At 39.3% G+C, this 26983-nt stretch overlaps 1 protein-coding gene across 1 annotated transcript in view; it reads left to right on the forward strand.

The window, feature by feature from the left end:
- LOC127409952 (nesprin-1-like) overlaps nt 1-26983 on the forward strand; it is a 195613-nt gene that overhangs the window by 26623 nt on the left and 142007 nt on the right. The window contains exons 10-42 of the mRNA XM_051644943.1: nt 2240-2377; nt 2524-2688; nt 2831-2943; nt 3110-3278; nt 3499-3595; nt 6731-6927; nt 7035-7199; nt 7445-7594; nt 7756-7899; nt 9221-9370; nt 9511-9669; nt 10391-10555; nt 10645-10779; nt 11053-11211; nt 11369-11577; nt 15173-15245; nt 15368-15532; nt 15693-15698; nt 18657-18806; nt 19035-19130; nt 19544-19663; nt 19751-19911; nt 21148-21298; nt 21416-21643; nt 21764-21862; nt 22052-22239; nt 23073-23196; nt 23566-23732; nt 23880-24033; nt 24125-24750; nt 25496-25675; nt 26055-26205; nt 26313-26477. Coding sequence (XP_051500903.1) covers nt 2240-2377; nt 2524-2688; nt 2831-2943; nt 3110-3278; nt 3499-3595; nt 6731-6927; nt 7035-7199; nt 7445-7594; nt 7756-7899; nt 9221-9370; nt 9511-9669; nt 10391-10555; nt 10645-10779; nt 11053-11211; nt 11369-11577; nt 15173-15245; nt 15368-15532; nt 15693-15698; nt 18657-18806; nt 19035-19130; nt 19544-19663; nt 19751-19911; nt 21148-21298; nt 21416-21643; nt 21764-21862; nt 22052-22239; nt 23073-23196; nt 23566-23732; nt 23880-24033; nt 24125-24750; nt 25496-25675; nt 26055-26205; nt 26313-26477 — 5319 coding nt within the window. The remainder of the gene's footprint in view (nt 1-2239; nt 2378-2523; nt 2689-2830; nt 2944-3109; nt 3279-3498; nt 3596-6730; nt 6928-7034; nt 7200-7444; nt 7595-7755; nt 7900-9220; nt 9371-9510; nt 9670-10390; nt 10556-10644; nt 10780-11052; nt 11212-11368; nt 11578-15172; nt 15246-15367; nt 15533-15692; nt 15699-18656; nt 18807-19034; nt 19131-19543; nt 19664-19750; nt 19912-21147; nt 21299-21415; nt 21644-21763; nt 21863-22051; nt 22240-23072; nt 23197-23565; nt 23733-23879; nt 24034-24124; nt 24751-25495; nt 25676-26054; nt 26206-26312; nt 26478-26983) is intronic.

Below are 26983 nucleotides of genomic sequence, written 5' to 3' on the forward strand. Positions count from 1 at the left end.
CACATAAGTCAGCATAAAAGTAATCCATATGACTCCAGTGGTTAAATCAATGTCTTCAGAAGCGATATGATAGGAGTGGGTATGGATTACTTTTAAGATGCCTTTATGTGTTTTTTTGAGCTTAAACATTTTGCATTGTGAGGACCTACAGAGGAGAGATATTCTTTTTGTGGGGGGGGGGGATTTTCTCCCCTTTTCTCCCCAATTTGCAATGCCTAATACCCAGTGTGCTCTAAGTCCTCGTGGTGGCGTAGTGACTGCCTCAATCCGGGTGGCGGAGGACGAATCTCAGTTGCCTCCGCATCTGAGACCGTCAACCTGCGCATCTTATCACGTGGCTTGTTGAGCACATTACCGCGGAAACATAGAGCGTGTGGAGGCTTCAAGCCATCCACCGCGGCATCCACGCACAACTCACCCACACCCCACTGAGAGCGAACCACATTATAGCAACCATGAGGACTCTACCCTCCCTAGCAATCGGGCCAATTTGGTTGCTTAGGAGACCTGGCTGGAGTCACTCAGCACGCCCTGGGATTCAAACTTGTGACTCCAGGGGTGGTAGTGCATATGCATCTTTACTCGCTGAGCTACCCAGGCCCCTCTGAAGGTGTTTTTAAAGATTTCCTTTTTCAGTGGCATGACCAAAATGAAAGACTTATAATTCTACAAAAAACCACAGAGGGTCAATTGTTTGGTATAATTTTAAAGAAAACATACAAATCTTTAATGATATAGATTATGATAAATTATGAGACTCTCAGCCTAAAGAACTGCTGCGAAACAAACAAAAAAACGTTTTTTCTTATTTTTTTTATTTGACATTATATATCTCAGGGTGCAAATAAGGTAGCTCTGAAAAACTTTTGTTTTAGTTTTGTTCCCAATCACCTGTAACTGAGTCAAATTTTGTGTTGATACAACAAATCAGTCAAAAGTTATAGCTTTACAAAAATAATTTATCCTAGTGTCTAAAAACATCTCATGTCCCACCTCCCTCATGTCTAAAAGTGTCAATCAAACTGGAACACTTCTGATTTGTCTGCAAATTTCAAAGCACTTGTTCAGTTTTGGTCATAATGCCTACATGCACTGTAAAGTACAGTTTCTAAACTTTAAAATTATACTTATTTTGTGTTGGTCAAGACTGTCCAATCTGGTTTAAAATGTTAAAACACACTAATCCCAGTTGAAGATTCAACACAAGATATCAATTTAATTCTGTAAAATTTAAAAACAAAAGAAACGTTTAGGATTTTTAAAACTGTTCAATAATTTGAATAAGAAATATTTAAGATTCAGCACTGTTTCTAAGTCACTAATTATGTGCAGATTTATGACATTGACCATGTTCAGTCCCCTGTACAAAATGTCAGATTTCCTTGCTTCCTTTAAAGCATATAAGATGCTCATTGAAACAATGTCAAATCCTGCTAGGATAACATGAATCATCAAGTTTTGCACAAACTTGCGGACTGCAGAATCCATGCCAGCTTGATAGCATGCTGTCAATAAATAGAAGCATAGAACAATAGAATGCAAATTAGAAACATTTTCACTAGTGATCTCACACTTTTGGACCCCGTTGTATATACTGATACAAGGGAAAGCTATAATTTCCGTAAATCAGCCAAGTGGGCTCAGTGGCCAATTATGGGTCAATGCATCAGCCTGAACGGTGTATCTGTCAATCATCAATCGGAATGCATAAGAATCTATGCAAACAAAATGGAAAAACTGAGAAAAAGCATTTGCTCAAAGCGTTTGCTACAAAAACTTTGCAACACACTCCCGCATTCACATGCACACAAACGAAATACTCATTAGAGTTGACAGCTCTCATTGCTGTCATAATCATGGGCACTACACACCAGTGAACTGATGTCTGTTGCTGTCTGTAGCACCCACGGATGTGTTACATATGCACAAGACTCAGCACTAGCAGGGACCACATGGGTACAGAGAAAGTGGTAAATTGCAGACCACTATTGCATGAATACATGAATGTGAGATTTGACTTTGTATGTATAGTATTTTTTTGCTATTCTTTTTCGTGTCTCTCTTTGTCTCTTGCTCTGTTAATCTTTAGACAGACAGTGTTATCTTGCTGTCACTCTCCTATTAACATTACATTGAGCATTAATTGAATATTCAGAACACATATTAAACATATCAGTCTCTCTTTTAATTTCCTGTATTTCTCTCTTTCTTTCACTTACTGTCTCTCTGCTGTTCTCAGATCTTCAAGCGTTATCGTGTACAGTATGAGGTGCAGAGAAGACAGGTGGACACATGCGTTCAATCTACTCAGAAGGACGGCAAGTTGACTGCAGATCAGGCTGTAGTCAAACAGGCCTGGGAGAGACTGTCTGCAAGTGTAAGATACACACACAAGTTTACCTATGGGGAATTTCTCTTATTCCAGTTTAATGTGCAGATACAACTATGACACATGCTTCGACATGCTTCGATACATAATGAGGAGAAGAGTGAAAATCCATACAATTAATTTTCTTGCTGCAGCTTTTGGATTGGCATCTAAAGCTGGATAGTGGCTTACCAGATCCTCTTGGTAAGGTTGGTGTGTGGCTACATCAGGCAGAGAAGATCCTACGAGAGGAGCTGGTCCCTCAGCAAGCACATGATGAGACCGCCAAAGCCATTCACGAAAAATGTCTACATGACCAGGTAGAACAGAATGACAATTTGTGTGTTTGTCTTTATGAATGTGTGCTAGCAGAGTTGGAGAATAGATGAAGGAGTCTTAGCAAGAATAGCAAAACCGTAACTTTCTCCTTGATCTTGCACTTTTTTGCTTCTGGTTTTGCAGGAGATCTTAAGGCTTCTTGAAGGGCACAAGCAGACTGTGCAGTTATTACACAGAGAAAGATGTGTCAATAATGTCCCAATTCCCATGGAACAACTGCAAGATATGGCAGAGAGGTAAACATCATAACAGATCATCTCAAAAGATAAATAAATGGATTCAACTTAAAATTTACTTTTAGGCCTACAAAAACAAAAACAAAATAAACGTATAAAACTACCTGATTTTAAATTGATACTACTGTAGGTAGTAACTCTTTTTTTTTTATTTAACTGCTCTCAGGTTGAACTACATATCTGCCTTCTCACACGTTCACCTGAGTAAAGTTGAATTCTGGGAGAAGAAATATCGAATGCTGGCATTTTTGACACTTGCCGAGTCCAAGCTCAAATCTTGGATCATTAAATATGGCCGACAGGAGTCAATGGAGCTTCTGCTACAAAGCTATGGTGTAAGATTACAAGCGAACAGCACTGTTTGAATATATATTTTTTTTTAATCCTTCTCTCAGCTCTTCCGTTGTCATTCGTGAGCCCATTGCCATCGAATTCAGCATAGCCTAACATATCCTAACATCTGTTACATAAATTATACTTACTACTTTGTTATTTGATGTTTGGATTGCACAATTAAACTTACTCATTTACCTCATTATTCACTCTCTGCTCTAGTCATTTGTGGAGGGACAGCAGTTCTTTGAGAAATATGAATCCAGCCACCAAGCTCTCATACAAGCTGCTGAGCTTTACATCAATGCAGATAGTTCAGGTATGCTCCATATATCTATAAGACTGCTACAGGGTAGTGATAATAGCACAGAAACTTTGTTTTCATCTAATGCTGGTATGCTGGTGTCACTACCAGGCTTCTTAACTTTCTTAAAGAATGTGAAACCATATTTTTGGGTGAACTATCCCTTTAACCACTAACTAGACAAGCACCAGTGGCGTATCCAGGACATTTTTACTGGGGTGGCCAAGATGGGGCACAGACCTAGTTTGGGGTGGCAATACCGGGAGAACCTTTATGAATGGCACATGATCAAAATGTGTAAATATCATATTGCTTTGCTTCAACATCTACACATGTAGAATAAATGAATTCTTAAACTCATGTTAGCATTCACTGAATGGTTTGTATTCAATATCAGACTGTTGTTTTGACATTTGACAGTTTTCTGTTCCTGTTCTATTTCAACCTATTACAGTTTCTGGGAATCTCTGGTTATTTTAACATAACATCCATTTTTAAATCAGTAATTGTTTAGGAAAAGTCAGTTACACATTTTTAAGAGCTATTCTCATTGTAGAGAATTAATCTGCGTATAACATCAGGTATAGTGAATAATCATAAAAAGATACAAGTACAGGTGATAACTGATTGAGGCGCAATTCAATCAATCATTCAATCAATTATTCATTCATTTATTACCTGTAACTGCACTGTCCAGCAGAAATATTGTTAAATTGGGTACAAATCAGTGTGTGAAATTGGGTACGAGGGCTTATAGGTGTCTGTCTGGAAACCCCAAAATTGCAGATTGAGCTCTGAATACAGTAAAAAACAAAACTCTATTTACAGTGTCTACTCAGGTTTATTTTCCACATGTTCTGATAGCTTCAATTACTTTGAATATTACCAAATAAAATAGTTAGTCAAATAATTTGCGGCATTTAAGTACAATTTGCCCTGCCTCTGCATATTTAAAATGTCAAATAAGGTATAAAAACTTTGAAGATTTTATTGGTCTGACTGACCAATAACACACATAAAGAGCTCATAAATAACTCATGTAAAGATTTAAAGTACAGTCACAGCACAAACCCTTCCATTTCACACACAGGTTAGTCATATATATAACTTTAGCTATTGAACATATACATCTGTAAAACGCTTTACACACCTCCGTCATTAAATCAGAAAACATGGCATTTCATATTTCATGTCAATATAAAGATAACATGCTGAATGTGGTGTAGGGTCTAGCTTACTCTTTAACCTAGCTACTGTAACAATGAAAAAATGTTTTCACATTCACATGGAAATTCGGGATAAATTAAACGATAGATTAGATGAACATACCTCTCAAATAACAGCTTTCTTTTTTACCACAAATTGATGTCGTCAACTCTTTGGAAGTTGGAGGTAGACGCCAGCTCATGTCAGCTTTGTGCTTCTGACCGACCATTATACTCCAGACCTGGCGCCCGCTGCCCGCGACCTGCGGCACCTGCCTGTCCCCCCACTGATCAAAGATCAGCTCACACAGCTTCAGTCCCACCACTACTATAATGGTCAGAAATATAAAACTGACCCTGGGTCAGTGTGGCTCTAAATCAACAAATTACCTGAGACGTCATCTTTGATTGACAGGTGTTTCTATTGGTTCTTCTTTCTTGTGTTGATGAACATGATGAACTACCAATCAGTTCTGGGGTGGCCACAGGGTGGCCAATGAGATTTCAGGGGTGGCCCAGGCAACCACAGGCCACCCCCTAAAATCGCCACTGACCAGCACAACACCAGAAATAACCAGAATAAACCAGTTTCTAAAAGCATGGAAATTAATTCTGGTCTAAGATAGTCTAAGATAATCTCACTGTGCAATTACTTAAAATACAGCAAGATCTGATCTCTTGAATTGTTAGGTTAGGCTATGCGTTTTAAAAATCTGAGATATATTTGTAATGCAGAAACAATATCATAGCAGGACAGATAAAAGCACTGACTTTTTTATCGAGCAAATCCTTCACATTTCACCATCTCAGTGTCCAGAGGGCAGTTTGATAGTCTCTACTTCACCTCGTTTCACACTCTGTGAGTTTAATCCTTGTAGGCTCAGTAGTCTATCAGTCTGTGCCTGTAGCGTCTGCCTGTTGTCTCCGTTTTTTCTCTCTCTGTTTCACTCTTGCTCTTTTTCTTCAGCTTTTTTTCTCTGCCTCTACGCTCCTTTCTCTCTCCCTGGGCTACTGGTAAATTAGGTTTTCCCAGGCACAGAATTCAAAAGGGAATTCCAGTCCATTAGTGCATATACTGTATTCTAATTGGGTTTCTCTGGGCAGTAGACTGCCAACACGTTGCTTTCTCCATGCCCAAGGCAACCTCAACACAGCGGTGGGCTTTGTGTTATATCTCAAATGTTATTGGAAGATCACAAAATAGATCTCCAGCAAGCCAATGACATCTTATCATGGTGGTTTAATGCATTAATGCATTTTTCAACTGGTAGGTTGCATGTCTGTTCTGATTTTTCTTTTTTTTTTCCTTTTATTTATTTATTTGTCATAGAAAATACACATTAATCAAACATCTCACTTATATAAATGTGTCAGATTTAGCCAATGGCTAATTTTCATCTACTGTCCCTGGACAGTGGACAGTAGGGAAAAATAGTACTAAATGCAAATAAAATGCAACTAACCATAAAAATTTACATACAGTAGTTAGGATAGCAAAATAAATAGGCTTATCAACTTTAAAAAGGGAGGAGACAATGCTAACCATATCTTTTGTCATCTGGTAGAAGTCAGCCAAATTAGGCAGATTCCAATATGGACAACTTGCATTACATGCCCTCATCCTCAAAATCCAAGAACAATATTATACAGAGTAAAATAAATAAAACCCAGGCTACATAAAAAACGTTACGTTTGGTATTGTGTTGGGTCGCCACTTGATGTCCAATGAAATATCTGGGTCCTAAAGCAACACCAGTTGAGAAACACTGGTATAAGTTATCAGTTTTTCATTAAATGATATTTAAAAACTGTTTTATTGTTTAATTTATTTGAATTGTTTCATGTTTAATTCAGTGAATATTGTACATTATTCTCAATATGAGAATATTATGTTATTATAACGTTAATTCTCTTCTCTGCCTTTGTGTGTGTTTTGCTTTTGTAGTTGAGGAAGGGGTAAAGCTCTTCCTGCGAGAGGTGTCTGATCAATGGAGGAGTCTGTCAGTGGAGGTGCGGAGCGTAAGGTCCATGCTGGAGGAAGTGCAGTGTAACTGGCTGAGATACAACAGCAGCGTGCCCCCATTGCAGGCCTGGCTAGAGGATGCCCGGGGAGCTCTCAGACAACCTGAGAACACCAAACGAGTGAGATCCAAATAGACATTCCTCTGAAAATAACTGGAGCAGGGTTACATTTATACTAACAGGCATTCGGGTTGACTCTCCTCCTCTCTCTCTCTATCCCTCCCCAGGAGTTTTTTCATAATCTTCAACACTGGATGGACCAGCATGCTGCTATGAATGATGCAGGAAACTTTCTCATCGAGACCTGTGATGAAACAGTGACACGAGATATAAAACATCAGCTTTTGCTTCTCAATGGACGATGGAGGGAACTGTTTCTAAAGGTCAAACAGGTAAACAAATGCAAATTACTGATGGAGCTGTACTGACCCACATTAAACATCGAGGATTATGCTAAATTTGTACGTTTGGCGAATTATTGTCAAGAACGACTTAAAACATTGAGCATGGTTGCACAGTTTCCATGTGAATTCCCAACAGGCACTGTTGATCAATGACACTGTGTGTAATTTTTTTGATGTTAAAATACCTTCACCTGCAGTGCATACACTGTACACTCTCGTGTCTCTCTTCACAGTATGCCCGTCTTCCTGATACTCATAATGTGAGGGAGCACCAGGACTTCAGCTCAGCCTTACAAGAGTTTCTGGACACCTCTATGAGTAAACTCACCTCACCACTGCAAGTGTCATTGCTGGATGTCAAAACCTTTATGCAGGATGTTGAGGTAAAAAGTCAAAAACATTTAATGGATTTAAAGTGTGTTGTTTATAATTTTGGGGGGAGGTAATGCTGGCTACTCAGAAATTATAAATGGAAGACTTTTGGTGTCAGTTCTCCTAGTTATATCTAAGCCTTTTTTTTATTATAATTTCACATGTACCTTAGGACATCAAGCACAGGCTGCCTTCTGTGGAAGCACAATATAAGGTGGCTGTTCACTCTGTCCGGCTTCTGGCCAAAGACTCTGTTCATGGTGGTGGAACTAAAGCACTCTCTACCATAACAACAATCGAAACACAGCTCCATCAGGTTTGGGCCATGTTTGCTCAATTATTAAATATATTATTGCATATCTGGAAAAAGAATCTGCCACTAATCATCTGTCTAATCATCCCTCAACTTGAACATGTTGATTTTAGAACGTTCTTGGGTAATATTGAGAGTTGCAGTAGATACTGATTTTTTATTATTTTAATATGTTCCTTGAGGTTCAGTTATTATGTAAATAAGTGTTTTGCACAAAAAAAACAAAACAAGCATATATTTGTAAAACATGATCATTTTCCACCCTCATTCTGACCCTCTGTCAGAAACGCTCGGTTTTGGTGCTGCTTCTCCTTTAAGACTTGACAGTACGCACCCACTGTTATGATTGGCTCTCTGCTCTAGACTGACCTGCTGTCTCCTCGCCATCTCACTGCTCACCGCTGCTGGGTGGGCAATGAATGTGATAAGGTAAAGTAGCCGTTAATGTGTTGTTTTGGAGGTGTTCAGATGCAAATGTCTGCCACAGTGTGACATCACAATGTGGAGGTAGAAAAGAACGAGTCGTTTTAGCAGCTTGGTTTCAACAAATGCTCTTTTTGCAGTGAGGAGGAAGTTTTGAGCTCTGAAACGTTCTTAGTCATTTGACATATAAAAGGTCATTGTACTACAGTATAAAAGCATACTGTAAGTTTCAGAACTCAAAACTCACTGCAAAATGGGCATGCTGCCAATCCAAGCTGCCAAAACGACTTGTTCACTACTTTCTCAATATTTTGATGTCACTCTGTTGTAGACATTTGCGTTTGACTGCCTCCACAATAACATATCAACACCTAATTTACCTTATCACTTCCATAGCCCACCCAGTAGTAGGTGAACAGTGAGGTGGCAAGGAGAGGGCAGGTCAATCAAGAACAGAGTCAATCATAACAGTGGGCATTTACTGTCAAGTCTTAAAGGAGAATCAGCACCAAAACCATGTGTTTCTTACAGAGGGTCAGAATGAGGGTGGAACATCATCGTGTTTTACAAATATATGACTGTTTATTGTGCAAATAAAAGTGACATTATACAGTAAGTTAACCTTAAGGAATATATTAAAATAATAAAAAGGCATGTCATGACCCCTTTGAAGCAACAAGGCAAAATTCCAAATACTAAGAAATTCAGAAATTCATGTTATTATTTTTTAAATTCAGCTTTTCTCTCAAATTTTATGTTATTCTTACAATATAATTTGTAATGAAAACTAGAAGCATTCTCATTTGTGGTCTTTTGGACCCATTATATGTCTGTCTGGACACCTAATTTGACCCATGTCTAGGATGACATTATGTGTGTGTTTATGTTTGTATCTTCACAGCTGAAAGAGAAGTGTCCTTTAATCCTGAGGGAGTGCCAGGCTCTGTTTCCTTTGTTAGAGGAGCTAGAGAAGCAAATCTTAGCTTTCTATCAGACAGCAGAGCATGCTGGACACATCATCACACAGCAACACAACCAGGAAATGTGCCAGGTCAGACAGACAATTGGGAGTAAAAGAGTATTAGACCATTTAGGATACAGTGGATTAAAACACTAACTTTCTGTATCTGAGTTAACTAGTTTTTTAATCTTACTCTCTGTGTATTTTTGTGTTTTATTAATTTATGGCAGGAGCTACAGACCCAGCAGCAGAATTGTAAGCGTTGTGTGTGCGCTTTGGAGCGCAGTTACTTGTCCCTTCAGAAGACGTTGTGCTGTTCGAAATCACTACACAATTTTGATGCATCTCTTCTGCAGAACAGAGTAACAGAGATTCAGACCACAGCACAGGTCAGACTGTACTAAAGTTCCTAGAGAAATAGAGGAAATGCCAATTTACAATGCTGGCTTTGAGACTTGCAGATGTTCTTATGATTGATACCATTAGAAGTTTCTTGTAGTTATTGCACTTTTTAGATTTTTAGCACTTTTACATTTTTATTTTTGCACTTTAACACTTAATAATTTTTTTGGGAGCAGTATTTGTAAGCAGGGATTAGACTTGACTTGAGAAATAAGAGAAAAATATCTCATCAGTGTTGCATCAGTGTTCCTTGTTTATTTAATTGATTTCCTAGAGGTCCAATTATAATATTAGTAAAATGTTTGTAACAAAAACAGTCAGATTTCAATTTCGCTCTCTGGTCTTTAATTAAACGGTCCATCTATCCAGCTTTCTCCTTATAACTGTGACTGGGCAAGCCAATTTTCTAATCAATCAATAGGCATCACTGACATGTAAGCATGGACCTTGTTCTTCTATGTGATGTCACAAATTTGTACAAAATACAGGAGTAGTTTTTGCAGCCTGTTTTCTTAAATGCTCTTTTTGAACTCAGGAGATGATTTGAGTTCTAAAAGATACAATATATTGTTATAGTATATCAAGCACTTTTATCTCAAAAGATTATGAAAATGTATAGCTTCTGATATGACCACCTTAAGAGATCTGGTTTGAAATTGTCCCTCACCAAAACAGGTGAAAGACTAAGTGATTGTGCTCTAAATGCAGGCACTGATGCAGGAGGCTTTAGAATGGAGGCAGGTGGCAGAGACTAACTGCAACCTAATGCGGCGGTTCGAGGAGTCTCGCGCTGATCTCGAGAAGGCTCTGCGGGTGGGCCAAGCCTGTCTAATGGAAAGGGGAGACCCTGATGAGCTGCTCCTCAAACATAACGTATGTCAATAATGTTTTATAATCAGAAGTTCAACTTCAAACATAATAAACTTGTCTTCTTCTAGTTGAGTGAGTAATTATTTTCTCAGGAGTTCTTTGGGCGACTGGATCAGCACATTTTGAGTGCTTATTTAAAGGCATGTGATGATCTCACTGACATCATCTCTGAGGAAGAACAGCAGGGTCTGCGAGAGACAGTCAGAAGACTGCACAAACAGTGGAAGGTCAGTTTTAATTTCTTAGCAGTATCCTTGAGCACATAAATGTAATCTAAAAAATAGTTATTACTCCTACATAACAACATTGCCTCAACCAGTGATGAGTTTGGGATAGAACCATCTGTACTATCTGATTGAACTGTTTGTCCAGTCAATGGCAGTGAGGGGGAGTGTTTGGAAAATCTGTTGGAAAGCAGTCATTATTTTTGCAGTTTTGTTATGCATAAATGACACACTTCATCTTAGGATTCATTGCTATAATGTATTTTTCTTTACCAGGACATCCAAGCTGAGGCCCCCTCCCACCTGCTCAGACTCCGGGTGGAAATAGAGAGGCGTTTAGTGATGACTACATTACAGGACTGCAGGGTAGAACTGAAAAGAGAGGACAAGGCCTTGCTCACAGCCGGCACTGAAAGAGTGATCAAAGAACACAGGGTGAGACAGAAAGACAAGGAATAGATAAATACAAGAAAAAGACATACAGTAAATTAAAGTATAGAAAGATCATAAAGGGTCACATGTAATAACTTCGCAGTATACAGATTGCTATTGAAATGTGAAAAGTAAGTTACATTTATTTATGTTTATCTAGGCCTTTTTCAGACAGAGAAATCCCCTCACTGCATGTGAGAAGAGACTAAAGACAATGGAGCAGCTCTGTCAAGATCTTCCAGAAAATGACCCAGGCCATCAAACTCTAGAGGAGACCAGAGATCATCATTCAGAAGTCAGGAGTTTAGTGGCAAGAACACATGTGAGACTACAACAGCACCCTGACAAATGGAGAGAGTGGTATGACAGGTGAGGTAGAATTATTGAATGCCATAGTGAGACACATTGGAGGACATTTTCTGTCAATGCTGCTCTGAAATACACTCATTGAGCACTTTATTAGTACTATAGTGTTCCTAATAAAGTGCCCGATGTGGTCTTCTGCTGTTGTAGCCCATCTGCCTCAAGGCTCGACATGCATTCTGAGATAATATTCTGCTCACTACAATTGTACAGAGTGGTTATCTGAGTTACCATAGCCTTTCTGTCAGCTCGAACCAGTCTGGCAATTCTCTGTTGACCTGTCTCATCAACAAAATCATTTTTGTTTTTAGCACCATTCTGAGTAAACTCTAGAGACTGTTGTGCATGAAAATCGTTAGGTTACTTTCTTAACCCCGGTTCACTGATAACAGAAGTGAGGTATTTTACTAAGGGAACGCCTTAGACGTGATGATTGAGGAAGCACCATTTTACGTCTGTCAGAGTGACAGACCAATCGCTGTAGTAATCAGGGAGTCCCGCCTACCTTTATATAAACAGCTGCAGCTCGCTGCTGCGCCATTCTCAGCATATCTCTTCAGTCATGCTGAGGAGTCTGCAAGGAGGGCAGTGAGGTGAGATACCTCACTTCTGTTATCAGAGAAACGGGGTTATGAAAGTAACCTAATGTTCTTTTTCTAACATTTGTTCGGTATCTCATTAAGGGATATAGACAACTCCCGTATTGCAGATATGCTGTACAAGACAGACGCAACAGCTGAATAATAAAAAGGCAGCCAACATAAGAGTTGCTATCTACCATTGTTGTACACGTAAAACGTATTCCCCTTATTTCAATGAGATCTTATTCCCTTATTCAGTCCCCTGTATGTAAATGCTCACAGTGCATCACGCACTGCTCCTACACCAAGAACTGAGTGGGCCAGTGATGGCTCAGTCACTTCCAGCCTGTAGTATCTCACAAATATGTGCGGAGATGCCCAGCTCGCCGCAGCACCTGTGTCTTGAACCAAAATACCTCTAAATAAAGCCCAGGCAGTGGTCATACCCCTAGTGGAGTGGGCTTGTAGTCCTGGTGTGAGTTGCAAATTCGGACTCTTGTAATTCAATACAATCGCGTCAACAACCCAGTGGGAGACTCTAGCGGGAAATAGGTTTACACTTATGAGTGTCTGCCCATGAAACAAAGAGCTGATTACTCTTCCTTTGTGCTCTCGTCTTCAGAACATAAGTATGCAATGCACGAACTGGGCACAAACAGTGCAGCCGCTCTTCCTTTGGTGAGGAAAAAGGCGGCGGATGAAAAGCTAGCAAATCAACAGACCTACAAGCCTCTGTTGAATCTCTCACTTTAGGAACAAATGACGGATTAGGTTTAAGTGTTACCCTTAACCCATCGGATGCAAACTGCATACATGAGGAATGTACGGACAAAGCTCACTCACTCGGTGGGGCGCGTGGTGAGTTGAGCGTGGATGCCGCATAGTGGATGCGCTATGTCTCCATGGCAACGCGCTCAACAAGCCATGTGATAAGATGCACGGGTTGACGATCTCAGACGTGGAGGCAACTGGGATTCGTCCTCCACCACCCGGACTGAGGCGAATCACTACGTGACCACGAGGATTTAAAAGCACATTGGGAATTGGCCATTCCAAATTGGGAGAAAAAGGGGAAAAATCCCCCCCCAAAAAAGAAGCTTTAAGTTGACACACTCTAATGGTTCAAAAGGAGACTATGAAAGTGCGTCTAAAACCACTGATAAATCCCAAGATGGGACCAGTGGTATAGAAACCAGGTGTAACCATCGTGCACCTCTCATAAACTGACTGACATATAAGTGGGTGCTGACCCATTGTTCCCGAGTCTAGCCCCACATGACATGCCGAAATAGCTGCCAAGTAAACCTTTACAGTGGAAAAGTATCTGCCCTTATCTAACAAATCCTGAAGAAAACATAGAACGTCAGTCACTGAACACAGAAATGGAATGATTTGTCTATGCGCACACCATCGTTTAAACACTCCCCATTTGTGATCATACAAAGAGTGCATCGAGGCCACCCTCACGCTTTTAATTGTCTCGATCAATTTAGGAGGTAACCCGGTGGCATTTAGATTCAACCTCTCAAGGGCCAGGCTCAGAGAGCCATCCTGTGTGGGGAGGGGTGAAATATTTCCCCACGCGCTTGAGAAAGGAGGTCTCTGCGCAATGGGAGAGGCCAGTGCTGTCGTACAGGAGTTGGATTATCTCCGGTAACCATAGCTTCCCCAGCCAATACGGTGCAATTAGTATCAGTGAATACCTGTATTCCCTCACCCTCTGTAATGTTGTTCCGATGAGGCTCAGCAGGGGGAACGCATACAGTAACACTTCTGGCCATGGATGCCCTAGAGCATCCACACCCAATGGTGCATTTTTGTCCACCAGGGAAAAGAACAGGGGACATTGTGCATTTTCGCGTGATGCGAAGAGATCTACGGCAGCCTGACTGTACCTCCACCACACTTGATTCACCACCTGAGGGTGAAGTGTCCATTCCCTGTACATGAGATTTCCCCTGGACAACAGATCCACACCTGTGTTCATTATCCCTGGGACATGGGTCGCGCGTAATGACAGAAAGTGAGTGCTGCTCCACACAATCAGTCTCTTCGCCAGACTGTGAAGTTGTCGTGAACAAACACCCCCTTGCCGGTTTATATACGCTACAACCGTAGTGTTGTCTGTTATGATTAACACATGGTGGTCCTGGAGGAACCGTACAAAGTGTCTCAGAGCTAAAAGCACTGTTAATAGCTCCAGATAATTTATGTGTTTTTCCATGAGGAACGGAGACCACACACCTCGCACTGTTCTGCTCCAGCCCGTGAGTGACTTGTCCGTTGTCACCACCTTTCTTAGAATAACTGGACCAAACAGGGTCCCTTTTCTGAGAAAAGACGGAGCTCTCCAGTGACTCAGAGCACATACACACTCCTCTGAAATTATTATTCTGTGACTGAGCCAGTGCCCAAAGGTTCCTTGGTTTTGTAAACTGTTGAGCAATAATTCCAATAATGCATCTGATGATTGCAGCTTCCACAAACTTCATGGGGAAGAAAGCGAGAATGGCGCAGCAGTGAGCTGCAGTGGTCTATATACAAGGGAGGTGGGACTCCCTGATCGCTACAGTAATTGGTCTATCACTCTGACAGACGTTGTCAGTTGGTGCTTCCTCAACTGGTCACAACTGAGGCGTTCCCTTAGTGAGATACCGAACGAATGTTAGAAAGAGAACCCAGGAGTTCAGCAGTTACAGAAACACTTAAAAAAGCCCATTTGGCACCAACAATCATGCCACAGTCTAAATCACTGAGATCACATTTTTTCCCCATTCTGATGGTTGATGCGAACATTAACTGAAGCTCCTGACCCGTATCTGCATGATTTTTTTGCATTGGACTGCTGCCACACGATTGGCTGATTAGATAATCACATGCTTATGTAGGCATACAGGTGTTCTTAATAAAATGGTCAGTGAGTGTAGATAAGGAACAAAATAATTATTACTGTTTGTTTAAGAATTTAGATCTTCTACTTCTTTTTTCTTTTTTTTTCTTTTTTTGTTGCTGTACTACAGATTCAGAGAGCTGTCTGGATGGCTTCTCTCCCAGCAGGCAAGGCAGAGTGGTGCTGAAATCTCTACTGTCCAGGTGAGCAGACTACTAGCTGAATGATATCTGCTACAGTACACTTTTATATATGAAATCTACTATACAAAAAGGCAGAAGTCTGGCTCCACTCACCATTTTACCTACTCTCCCTCTCTCTGCAGATGCAGCATCAGGTGGTAAAGGCTCAGGGTGAGACTCTGGGCTGGCTCAGAGCTCGTCTCTCTGTTCTGGAGGAGATAAGTCTTGATAGTGAAGTTCACACACAGAGAGCTGCTCTTGATAAACTCTCACAACAGTTTTCTGAACTGCTGCTCTCTCTATCTGAGGTAAAGTAAGCTTTTCACGCAATCTGCTAGTCCTTGTTTTTAATGTGGGGTGGTGAACTTTAACAGTGTGTCTTATACAGTACATGTTTGGATTACCTTTCTTCTACATTACCAAGAAGAAGCATTTCTGAACTCTACATTCTGTATTATGTTTTTGCAGCCTCAGGTAGGCTTTGTCCGAGTGCTTAAAAGGGGAAGTGTGTAAGTTTTGCGCCACAAGCAGAATCGACTGGAATTACAAAATTATTACTGTTGCAAACAAGCGTCAGGTAGTCACTTGTTTAAACCAAATACAGGTAGTTTCAGCCCAAAATCATGCTAATGTTGCTGTGTTTGGCTGCTTAAATTAAGAAGGATGGTAATGGCCTGGAGAGAGCTATGATTTAGTATTTCCATTAATCTCAAAGGTAGTTACTTGGCTGGTGCATGACCCCCTAAAATTTACCATTTTTACTCATGGCCCCTCAGTTTCAGATACAAAAGATATTTGTGAAGAAAAATAATTATTTCTTCAGAATATAAGAAATAACCAATCTAGTACTGTAGAATGAAAGTTACTATAACTACATTTTTGCAAACTAAGTTTTACCTGCTGCTTTCTACATTTTGCTGCAGTTTCCTGGTGAAATGAACACTAGAGGTGCTAAAACAGCTCTGCGTTTTATTCACTTTCACACAAATCATGTATATTATGGCTGTTTAGGACTTTATAAACACAAATCTTTCGCTCTATCACTCACACCCTGCTATGTTATTATATCAAAATACTTTTACTCTAACACATCATTTGAAAAATTATTAATTTTAATGATTTTATTACACTTGCTTTTATGCTTTTATTATTTTATTTACACACTCATTCCAACATGATTATCTTGTGCTGTAGCTCACCTGATAGAGTGTTGGACTTTGGACTCAGTGACCAAGTCTCAAGCCCAGCCAAGGACGCTTGAAGTGAAATTGAAGCGAAAATGTCATAAAATGACGTGGTTGCTTCAGTAATGTGCTTTTCATGTCGAATTTGCTTTTAAAACACTATGGGTTAGGTTTAGGTGTTGGTTGAGGATAAGGATTTTTGTTTTGTTTACCTTATTTATCTTTTAGGACACTATTGATTAGGTTTAGGAAAAAGTTTTAGATTAGGGAGGTACGTTTTACTCATTAAAAAATCCATCTAATATTCACTTTTAAAACCTTGTCTGATTACAACATCATTTCACTCGCTTTTAGCACCCCCTGCTGGACTTTTCACTGGGAAACTGCAGCCAAATGTGTAATGGAGCACATAATTTTGGTTTTTAAAAATGTTGCCATTGTCACGTAAATTTCATGAGATCAGGTTGGAAATAACAGAAAATATGATATTTCTTTGGTATTCTAGTCCATGCTAACCAGCCAAACCTTGATCCCGTGGCTCAAACATAATGTTGAAAGTAACCCAGAGGCACTGTGTTTACACTCTTTGGGAAGTCAGTTTGCGAATGGCTTACTTATAGTTGTTTTTGCACAGTAAGCTGGGATAGGAAAAAGCTATTTAACATGGAAAACTGTGAACACATTACCTTTAAATTCAGTTATACAGCCTTCTGAGGTGCTTCACTTTGCAAAGAAAATGCATCTGAAGAAAATATCATGCAGATGTTAATGAATGCCCATGTGCATATTTGCATTTCATTTGCAGGGACTTTTTATTGTACAGATATCTATGGGCTGGTGGTAGGGTTTATGACATTTAGTTTAATGATATGCTGGCCCACCTGAAGGACATCACTGGACCCTTTCTAGATCCAATTTAATTTGCTTATCGGGCAAACAGGTCTGTGGATGATGCAGTCAACATGGGATTGCATCATATCCTGCAACATATGGACAGACAAGGGACATATGCAAGGATCCTTTTTGTGGATTTCAGTTCAGCTTTCAACATCATCATCCCAGCTATTCTCCGGACTAAATTACACCAACTCTCTGTTCCCACCTCTATCTGTCAGTGGATCACCAGCTTTCTGATGGATAGGAAGCAGCTAGTGAGACTGGGGAAATTCACTTCCAGCACATGTATAATCAGCACTGGTGCCCCACAGAGATGTGTGCTCTCCCCACTAGGAGGAACTTTAGGACTTTACGAGGAACACCCCAACATTGACCCCGCTCACCATTCTAAACAGCACTGTGGCAGCAGTGGAGTCATTCAAGTTCCTGGGCACTACCATCTCACAGGACCTTAAGTGGGAGATCCACAAAGGCCCAGCAGAGGCTGTACTTCCTTTGCCAGCGGAGGAAGTTCAACCTGCTACAGGCGCTGCTGATACAGTTTTACTCAGCAGTCATTGAGTCTGTCCTCTGCACTTCAATAACTGTCTGATTTGGTGCAGCTATGAAATCTGACATCAGAAGACTACAAAGGACAGTTCGGACTGCTGAGAGGATTATTGGTGGCCCCCTGCCCTCCCTTCAAGAACTGTACACTTCCAGAGTGATGAAAAGGGCTGGAAAAATCACTCTGGACCCCACTCATCCAGCCCACTACCTTTTTGAACTGTTGCCTTCTGGACGGCGCTACAGAGCATTGAGCATCAGAACCGTCAGGGACAGGAACAGTTTTTTTCCCTCAGGCTATCCATCTCATGAACAGTTAAAATTGCCCCATTGAGCAATAATTATGTGCAATACACATCTTAGTCTATTTATATTTATCCAACATACCATACCTCTTCTGCCATACATTCCCTTGCATCTATATATAACAGATTTGTATTTGTAAATTGTACATACATACATACATATATATATATATATATATATATATATATATATATATATATATATATATATATATATATATATATATATATATATATATATATATATATATATATATATATACTGTATATATTGTCTTATTGTGTATTTCTGTATATACTTATATTTTCTATTCACTTTTTATTTTTATTATTTTTTTATTATTATTATCTCTGTCTTGTTGCTGTATTGTTTGTGCACTGGAAGCTTCTGTCACCAAGACAAATTCCTTGTATGTGTAAGCATACGTGGCAATAAAACTCATTCTGATTCTGATTCTGATATTGCATAGTTAAAGTCTGCTCTCGTACTGTATTCTCAGGTTCCCTCTGTTGCACTGAACCAGAAGAGGAGTGGAGAGGAAGTGCAAGAGAAGGCTTATGAGGAGGAGGTGATCCAGACAGAGAAGCACAGAAGAATACTGAATGCGAAGACTGTAATAGAGGCCAAACAACTGCTCCTTATTTACCAGGTTGGAAGTGTGAAATTCATTTTGTTGGCATGTAATTCAATAAAAATGATGCATCTCTGTATTCATCAGTTGTGTTTGCTAATCTGATATATATGATTAAGTGATTCTTTATCAAATGATTTTCCATAAAGAAGTGAGCCTCTGGATCATTTGTTTTTCTTTTCTTTTCCCTTCTATGTCTTCTTTCTCTCTTTGTATTTTTCACCCTTTCATGATGTTTACTCACAGCAAAATCTAAAGACCCAACAAGCAAAAGAGACTGATGAGAGATCTGAGAGTCAGTTCTGGAAAGAAGACTGGGCAGTTCAGGAGAAACACCTGCAGGTGATCTTGAAACCAAATATATATACTTGCACATATGCCTTATTGTATTCTGGTACTGTATATTACTCCTAAAGTGTCTGTAAGAATTGTACAGAAAGCAGTCTGCTTCTTTATACACATATTGGCAGGATTCAGGACTTAAAGGAGAAAAAAACAAATTTGAATTCCATTTTCAAGCTTGTGTCCAACTATCAATCATTATTAAAATTTTAATACATGATACAAATAGAAATGTAATTTCTCCAGTTACACTTGCAGTTCAGGCTTTGGCCTTCTAAGTAGTTAAATTGTATAGTAAAAACCAATGCATTTAGTATTTTATTGTAAAAAAAAAAAAATATATATATATATATATATATATATATATATATATATTTCTCAATGCTTATTAGGTCACTGTGAGTGCATGGCAGGAGTTTGAACTGGAGAGAGAGGCCATCTGGCAGTTTGTGTGTCATGTCAGTCCTGTCCTGCAGAGGGTGTACATCTTTAATAGCCTGGAGTGCCTTACTGCAGAACTGAAGAATGTTAAAGTGAGAGCAAAGTCAAAAAATACATTAGTTATATATTGGATAACCTTTGGAATGAGTATAATATTCATATCTGTGTTTGTTTTTTAGGGGCTTTATGAGCAGAGTAATGCATTTGCTGTACGGACTGAGTCCTTGGTAAAGAAGACAGCGGAAATTAAACTTGGCACTGAGAATCAGTCCATTCTGCAGGATCAGGCCCAGTCCATAAGAGAGAGAGTACAGGAGATACAGGGCAGCCTCATGAAAATGTAAGACGGGTTTAAGGTGAAGTGTGTATTTTCTGTACCACTAGTGGCACAAAACGGAATTGCAAAAATAATGACTGTTTTCAATCAGGTTTCCTGAACACTCCCTTGTCTTTCAGTGGCTGGCGAACATATAGTCATGCCCTAAACACATGCAATTGGTTGATCAAATTTTGCTATGTCGGCCTGGTCTGGATCCTCAAACAAATAGAGCAGTGTTTTTATAGTGCCACAGTAACAGTGTTACATTTAACAGTGTTAACTGTTACTTTTCGGGAGAAGAAACCCTACTTATGGCTTACTTAAAGTAATCTCTGCTTGCTAAACTGGGATAGAGGAAATTATTCAAACATAGAACAAATAACACACTTCACAATCAATATTCCTGAATCTTCCACAGATATACTGTACAGTACTCTTTACATGACCCAAATTATTTCTTGTACTACTATATTTGCAAGCATAGAGATAAATCCAGACAATTAATACAAGATAATTTTCAATTACATTTGAGCTGATTTGTATTTTAAAAGAATATTCTGGGTTCAATACAAGTTAAGCTCAATCGACAGAATTTGTGGCATAATGTTAATTACCACAAAAAATTATTTCGTCCCTCTGTTTAGTCAGTGAGCCGCTTACAATAAAAGTGAATGGGGCCAATCCGTAAATATTAAAATACTTACTGTTTCAGAAGTCTTTGCACAAAATGTAAACAATATGAGTGTTAACATGAATTTAGCATGATAAAATAGCTTACTAGCCTTTTCTGTGTAAAATTACATCCAATTTTACAACTTTGTTGGCATGACGACGTAACGTCGTAAACACTAAAGCCCTAAAACCCTAAAACAACTGTAAAAACGACGATTTAAACAACAGCTCAAAAAAATACATGAGTTTTAACAGAACAATTAATGTAAATGCTTTTATTAAATTATAAGCTTCACATTTATGCCTTTTAAACCTTCCAAAAATTGGCCCCATTCACTTCCATTGTAAGTGCCTCACTGTAACCTCGTTTTTTGCTTTTTTTTTTTTTTTAAAGAAAAGGAGAAACATGTTGAAATAAATTTTTGTTGTTATCAACATTATGCCACAAATGCTGTTGGCTAAGCTTAACTTGTATTAAACCCGACATATTCCTTTAAGATCCAGTAGATGTAAATATAAAGTAGATTTTTTAGGTTGTAAGAGCATCACTCTGTCTTTCTCTCCTTTCTCTCTCTGTTCCAATAGTGTGTCAGATCTGGAGATGATGCACAGATGGTGGCAAAGTTTCAGCCGTGAGTCTGAGGCTTTTTTTAGCTGGGTCTGTGAAAGTAAGAGGGAGCTTGAATCCATCAGCAGATCCTCTGCCAACCTGGATGAGCAGATCCACACTGTGGAGGTGACCCGAATCAGAAGACTTTAACTTAATTAACATAAACAAATTAACCAGACAACATGAGTGGTTTAATTTGGTGCTCAGTGAATGAAGTCTCCATATTTTTTTGCTCCCTCTTAGTTGTTGAAAGAGGGCTTAGTGGAGAAGATGGAGGTCTTTAGACGACTGGAGACAGAGTTTCAGACTTTAATCCGTTTCATCACGCCGATTGAGGCAGGGCGAATTAAAGCACGTCTGATGCAGATTTTGAGGTACCGGGATGAGTTTAATAACAGCATGGAGCAACGAGAGGCTGAGCTTCACTCTAGCTTGAGAAATACAAAACAATTTACCCAAGATCTCAATCAGGTAACACTGCAAACATGGCCTGTCCACTCCTCTGTCCTAAGATCTCTCTTTTAAAAAAAATAAAAATATTATTTCAGTGATTTAATTTGGTCATGTTTTTAATGTTTTCATGCATGTTAGGTGGTAGGTTTGCTGAAAGGACTAGAGGAAAAACTGAACATGCCAATTAATTCCTGCACATCAGCATCAAGAACATATAAAACTCTACATGAACATATGGTTAGTATTACATGTCTCTGGGAATGGCCAACTTTGATAAAGCCAAAAGAATCTAATATACAGTACATATATAATAACTAGACCATATACTAGACTTTGTTGATTTAAATAATTTTGAATATCTAAAAGTCTTTGAGTCCATTAGAATACCGTGGTCTATGACGCTTGATATGTTTCCTCCATTCTCAGGATGTAGTTCAGCATTTACAGCAGCTGGGGCCAAGACTAATGTCTTTAAGTCTGGGCTTGAGGAGGCTGTCTGGTGGAGGCCAGCTGGAGAAAGATGTAGCTGAGCTTCAGCAAGCTCACACATTACATACCCAACAAGCCACTGACAAACAATCAAAACTGGAAAACCTGTTGACTCTTTGGCAGAGGCATGTGTTTCCATGTTACATTTGTTATTTAGTGTGTGTTAAAGTTATAGTTCAACCAAATGAAAATTCTCTCATAATTTACTCACCCTTAATGCCACCCCAGATGTGTATGACTTTCTTTCTTCTGCTGAACACAAAGATTTTTAGAAGAATATTTCAGCTCTGTAGGTCCTCACAATGTAAGTGAATGGGTACCAACATTTTGAAGCTTCAAAATGCACTTAAATGCAGTCTCCTATCCACATATAAGTAATCCCTAACACTCAAGTGGTTAAATCTATATCTCCAGAACCGATATGATAGGTGTAGGTGAGAAACAGATCAATATTTAAGTCAGTTTTTACCATAAGTTCTCCTCCCTGCCCAGTAGGTGGCGATATACACAAAGAATGTGATTCACCAAAAACAAAAGTAGAAGAATGTGAAAGGGAAAGTGGAAATTTGATAGTAAAAAAGGACATAAATATTGATTGGTTTCTCACCCCAACTTATAGCGGTTCTGAAGATATGGATTTAACAACTAAAGTCATATGGATTACTTTTATGCTGCCTTTATGTCCTTTTTGAGCTTTGAAATTTTGGTACCCATTCACTTGCATTGAATGGACATGCAGAGCTGAAATATTCTTCTAAAAATCTTTGTTTGTGTTCAGCAGAAGAAAGAAAGTCATACACATCTGGGATGGCATGAGGGTGAGTAAATGATGATAGAATTTTCATTTTTGGGTGTACGTTCCCTTTAACTACAATGAAAGTTGTCTCTGTTACCTAAATTAAAAACAAATGGAATCGCTAAAACAAAAACAGCAACATTTTTGCCCTCTGATCTTTAGATATGAGAGAGATCTCTCACTTCTGCAGTCCTGGTTGAACAGGTGTGAAACTCTATGCAGTTTAGATTCTCCATACCTAACCACAGACATAGCAAAGCTACACAGCCAGCTTCAGACACTGCAGGTGAGTGAAAATTGTGAAACAACAATTTTTTTAGAGAGGGAGGATTTCATATTTCATATTTGAAAAGATATTAGCTAAATGTTTTGTTTGGTTGAATATCTACCCTGCTGATAAGCAGTTTAAACCAGCCTAAGCTACTTTGCTAGCTGGTCTGGTTTGCTGGTTTTATATGGTTTTTGGTTCATTGTAAGCTGGTCAGTCAGGGAGACCAGCTAGACCATCTTAAACCAGTTGTTTTTTGTTTTTCAGAAGAATGATCATTTTTATTTATTCAAAACTTAATGAATTAACCTTAAATAAGATTTAGGCCATAGCCAATCCTGTTTCTTGCATGTCAAATAAATCCATGCGTTTCTTATGATTTATCAGGATATGCAGTCAGAAGTTCCCTCTCAGGAATCTTTGTTGGAAAGTATGGAGACCAGGGCAGAGTCTCTGTACTCTACAGCTTCAGAGGAAAGAGCTGCAGAGCTTAGAGATCATCACTGCAACCTGGAGGAGAGGTGGTGTTCTCTAAGTACCATCATACCACACAGGTGAACACTACTTTCATGTCATAAATGTTAAAGACTATGAAAACACTCACCAAAGTCGGCACAAGGTTTATCCCAAATCAATGTCATAAACCCATTAAGAGACAAAAACGTGACACTTCGAGGTACATGCTCTTCAATTTTTTTCAGGATTCAAGAACTTCAGTCCCATCTTGCTCAGTTGGAGCAGTTCAGTCAGGCCTTGCTTGCTCTGACTCAATGGAGTGAGAACTTCCTCAGGCACATTCAAAGCACCAGCAAAGTCAGCATCACTGATCTAAAGTCTGCTGATGCTAAAATCAAGGTACATTATGTCTTTACTTTTTATCATCCAATCATCAGCCTTTCATTAATGTCAATATCAATTAATATCCATTTTCTCTGATCATCTAAAGGAGGACATGGCCTCCTTCCAGACCCAGGAGAGGTTACTGGAGGCCTTACAGCCACATATAGATGCCCTTTGCCCATTTTCAGCTCCAAAAGACCTTCAGCATCTCCAGACAAGGAAGGAGGACTGCCTTCATATCTTCAGTGAAGCTCAGAGCTTAGTACAGCATCGAGAAGTAGCCCTACTCAAACTCAGAGTCTTCTATGAGACCTATAATAATGGCAAAACCTCTCTACAGACATTCCAGGAAGTGGCTGAAGGAAAAGGGATCTGGGATCACTCTAAAGTCGTGGACATAAATCAGGAACTGGGAGACCTAGCCAAGGAGGTGGCGTCTTTGGAGGTGCAGGCAATTAGCTTAGATATCATCCTCAACAAGTCACACTTGCATCTACAGGGGGTGGAAGGGGAAAGAACATCATGCAGAGGACTGGTGGATGATGTCGCATTGAGCGTGCAGGTGCTACAGAGAAGTATTGGAACAAAGCAGAGTGAGGCAGAGGCATTAGCAACCATGTGGAGTTCCTTTAGGGGACGAAAGGAGCTGCTGCTTAGGAGTCTGGCAGAGCTGGAGGACAGAGCCAATATACCATGGCCTACAGAAACCAGCACACAGGATTTTCAGCAGAGGTACACTGGCTCTGTACCTGTACTTTAACAGTCTTTAGGACCTACAAAAATATTTTGTCAGTATATTTGTCTTGTTGTCCTTTAAAATATCTTACATCCTTAAAACAAGATACATTTACTTGAGAAGCAAAAAGACTTGTTTCCATGAGAATATATCTTGAAATAGGTTTATTTAATGTAAAGCACTTTTTTTTGCCATTGTGCATGAAGTGTGCTATATAAATAAACTTGCCTTGCCTTGCCTACTATGTACTATGCATTTGATTCAATGTACTTATAATGTACATATGTGTTGTTGCATTGTACTTGCATTTAAAGTACCTGCGTTTAATTACATCTGTAGTTACACTGTTAACCTTACCCTTAATCCTAAACCTAACCCTACCCCAACCCTAAACCCTTATCATAATCCCTAACCCTAAACCTACAACTGAAACAGTAGCTGCAAATGTGAATCTTGCAGACAATTTTTACAGCACACTGTATTGTATGTATTTTAATATTAGTACATAGTAGTTAAAGACACCTAATATAAAGTGTGACCCAGGTCTTAATATCTAATGCTATTTTGATTCTTAAGTAAATTGAACTTGTTTAAATGATGTTTAGATAATTTTACTGTTAAATTGACAGCCCTTGTAAAAATGTATGATTTCTGTAATATTGCTACTATAATAACGCCATACCTACTGTATACAGGTAGGTTGTGCTACACTGTTCTGATAGTACTCTATGTGATTGTCAGGTTATGGATGCTCAATCAGCTGGAGGAAGAGCTACAGGCCCTACAGCACAGTCAGCTATGGTTGGGAGAAAGAGGAGAACAACTGGCCCATAGAGACTCAGAGCTGGCACGGGAAGCTCAACAGGATGTAGCCTTGGTCCAATCCACCTGGGAGAGAATTAAGGGGATTATTGTGAAGAAGTGAGTATACTAGGATCCAGGTCTTAATACATCAAGTTCTCATTGAAACTCTCTGCATTTGGATGGATGAATGGCTTATAAAATTAAACTTGATATGGTTGACTAATGGGAGGGGGAGGCAGAATTGGGCCAGTGGCTTGATGGATGGATTTTTTGCTGTTTTTAAATGTTTTTTTAAATGTGGATTATTGTGTGTGCATCTCTAAATAGATTATGCGTTGGTTTTAAGAAACTGGTGGAAACTGCTTTTGATACTTTTGAAGTTTTCTGTACTTCATATACTCTACGTAGTGTATTTCAAAGCATTCAATTAATTCGCTTTGGATTGCACTTGGATTGCCCTTCGATCTACTACAAACATGTCTGTGTTGGTCCCCAGCCATGACCTGTGTGCAGTACTGCTGGAGCTCTGTAAGGAATACCAGACCCTAAGAACCAAAATCAGCTCTGTCATAGAGAGAGCTCATGCAATCATTGAGGCTCAGTCGGACCCACACAACCCAGAGGACATCCGTAGAGCTCTGTCACGGGTTAGTGTCTTTTTGGATCTCAGTGGTGCTGTTTATTGCTATTGAATGACAGATTAAGATTATGATAATAAGTACACTGGTCATACCGATATCTCTTGTTTGCTCAGCTGGAAGTGGTGAGGCCAGACTTGGCATCCACTCAGGAGGACCTGAATAAGCTCATTGGTACAGGCAAACGCTTTACCAGTGTGTTGAGGAAGCTGCCAGAGGAAAGCTCCCAAAGTGAAAATGTCACCACAGAAATGGATGCCATTGTTGATCAGTGGCTGGATGTGAGTGCATATACTGTATTTGAGTCCCAGGAAACACACAAAATGGTAACATTTATACCTTGAATGCACTGTAAGTCCATTTTGATAATAGCATCTGCCAAATGTATAAATGTAAATGAGATGTCATTCTGACCTAAACTGTATACATTCTGATGCTAAAATGCATGTATCAACTCTCTCAACAGGGGTCTTATTATTTACACCATAATATGTATAGTGGGGCCTGAAAGTCTACATTGAAAATCTGGGATTCAGAATCAAATTGAACCTTTGCTAAGCTCCGCCCACATTGGTTACCATTGCTAGCTCTGACAAGCTTTCCAGAACTTCCCATAGGAATGAATGGGAGATTGCTGTGAACAGCATGGTTTTTGGCAAAATATATAAACTAAATTGATAATATTCTTACATGAGCTGGAAGGAAGAGCATATTTAAAGCATATAAAGCATATTTATCTGACATTTTTGTCATAGAAATTGTAAAATTCACAGTAATTTTATTGAAA

The sequence above is a fragment of the Myxocyprinus asiaticus genome, chromosome 19 (genome assembly GCF_019703515.2).
Source record: "Myxocyprinus asiaticus isolate MX2 ecotype Aquarium Trade chromosome 19, UBuf_Myxa_2, whole genome shotgun sequence".
NCBI lineage: Eukaryota > Metazoa > Chordata > Actinopteri > Cypriniformes > Catostomidae > Myxocyprinus > Myxocyprinus asiaticus.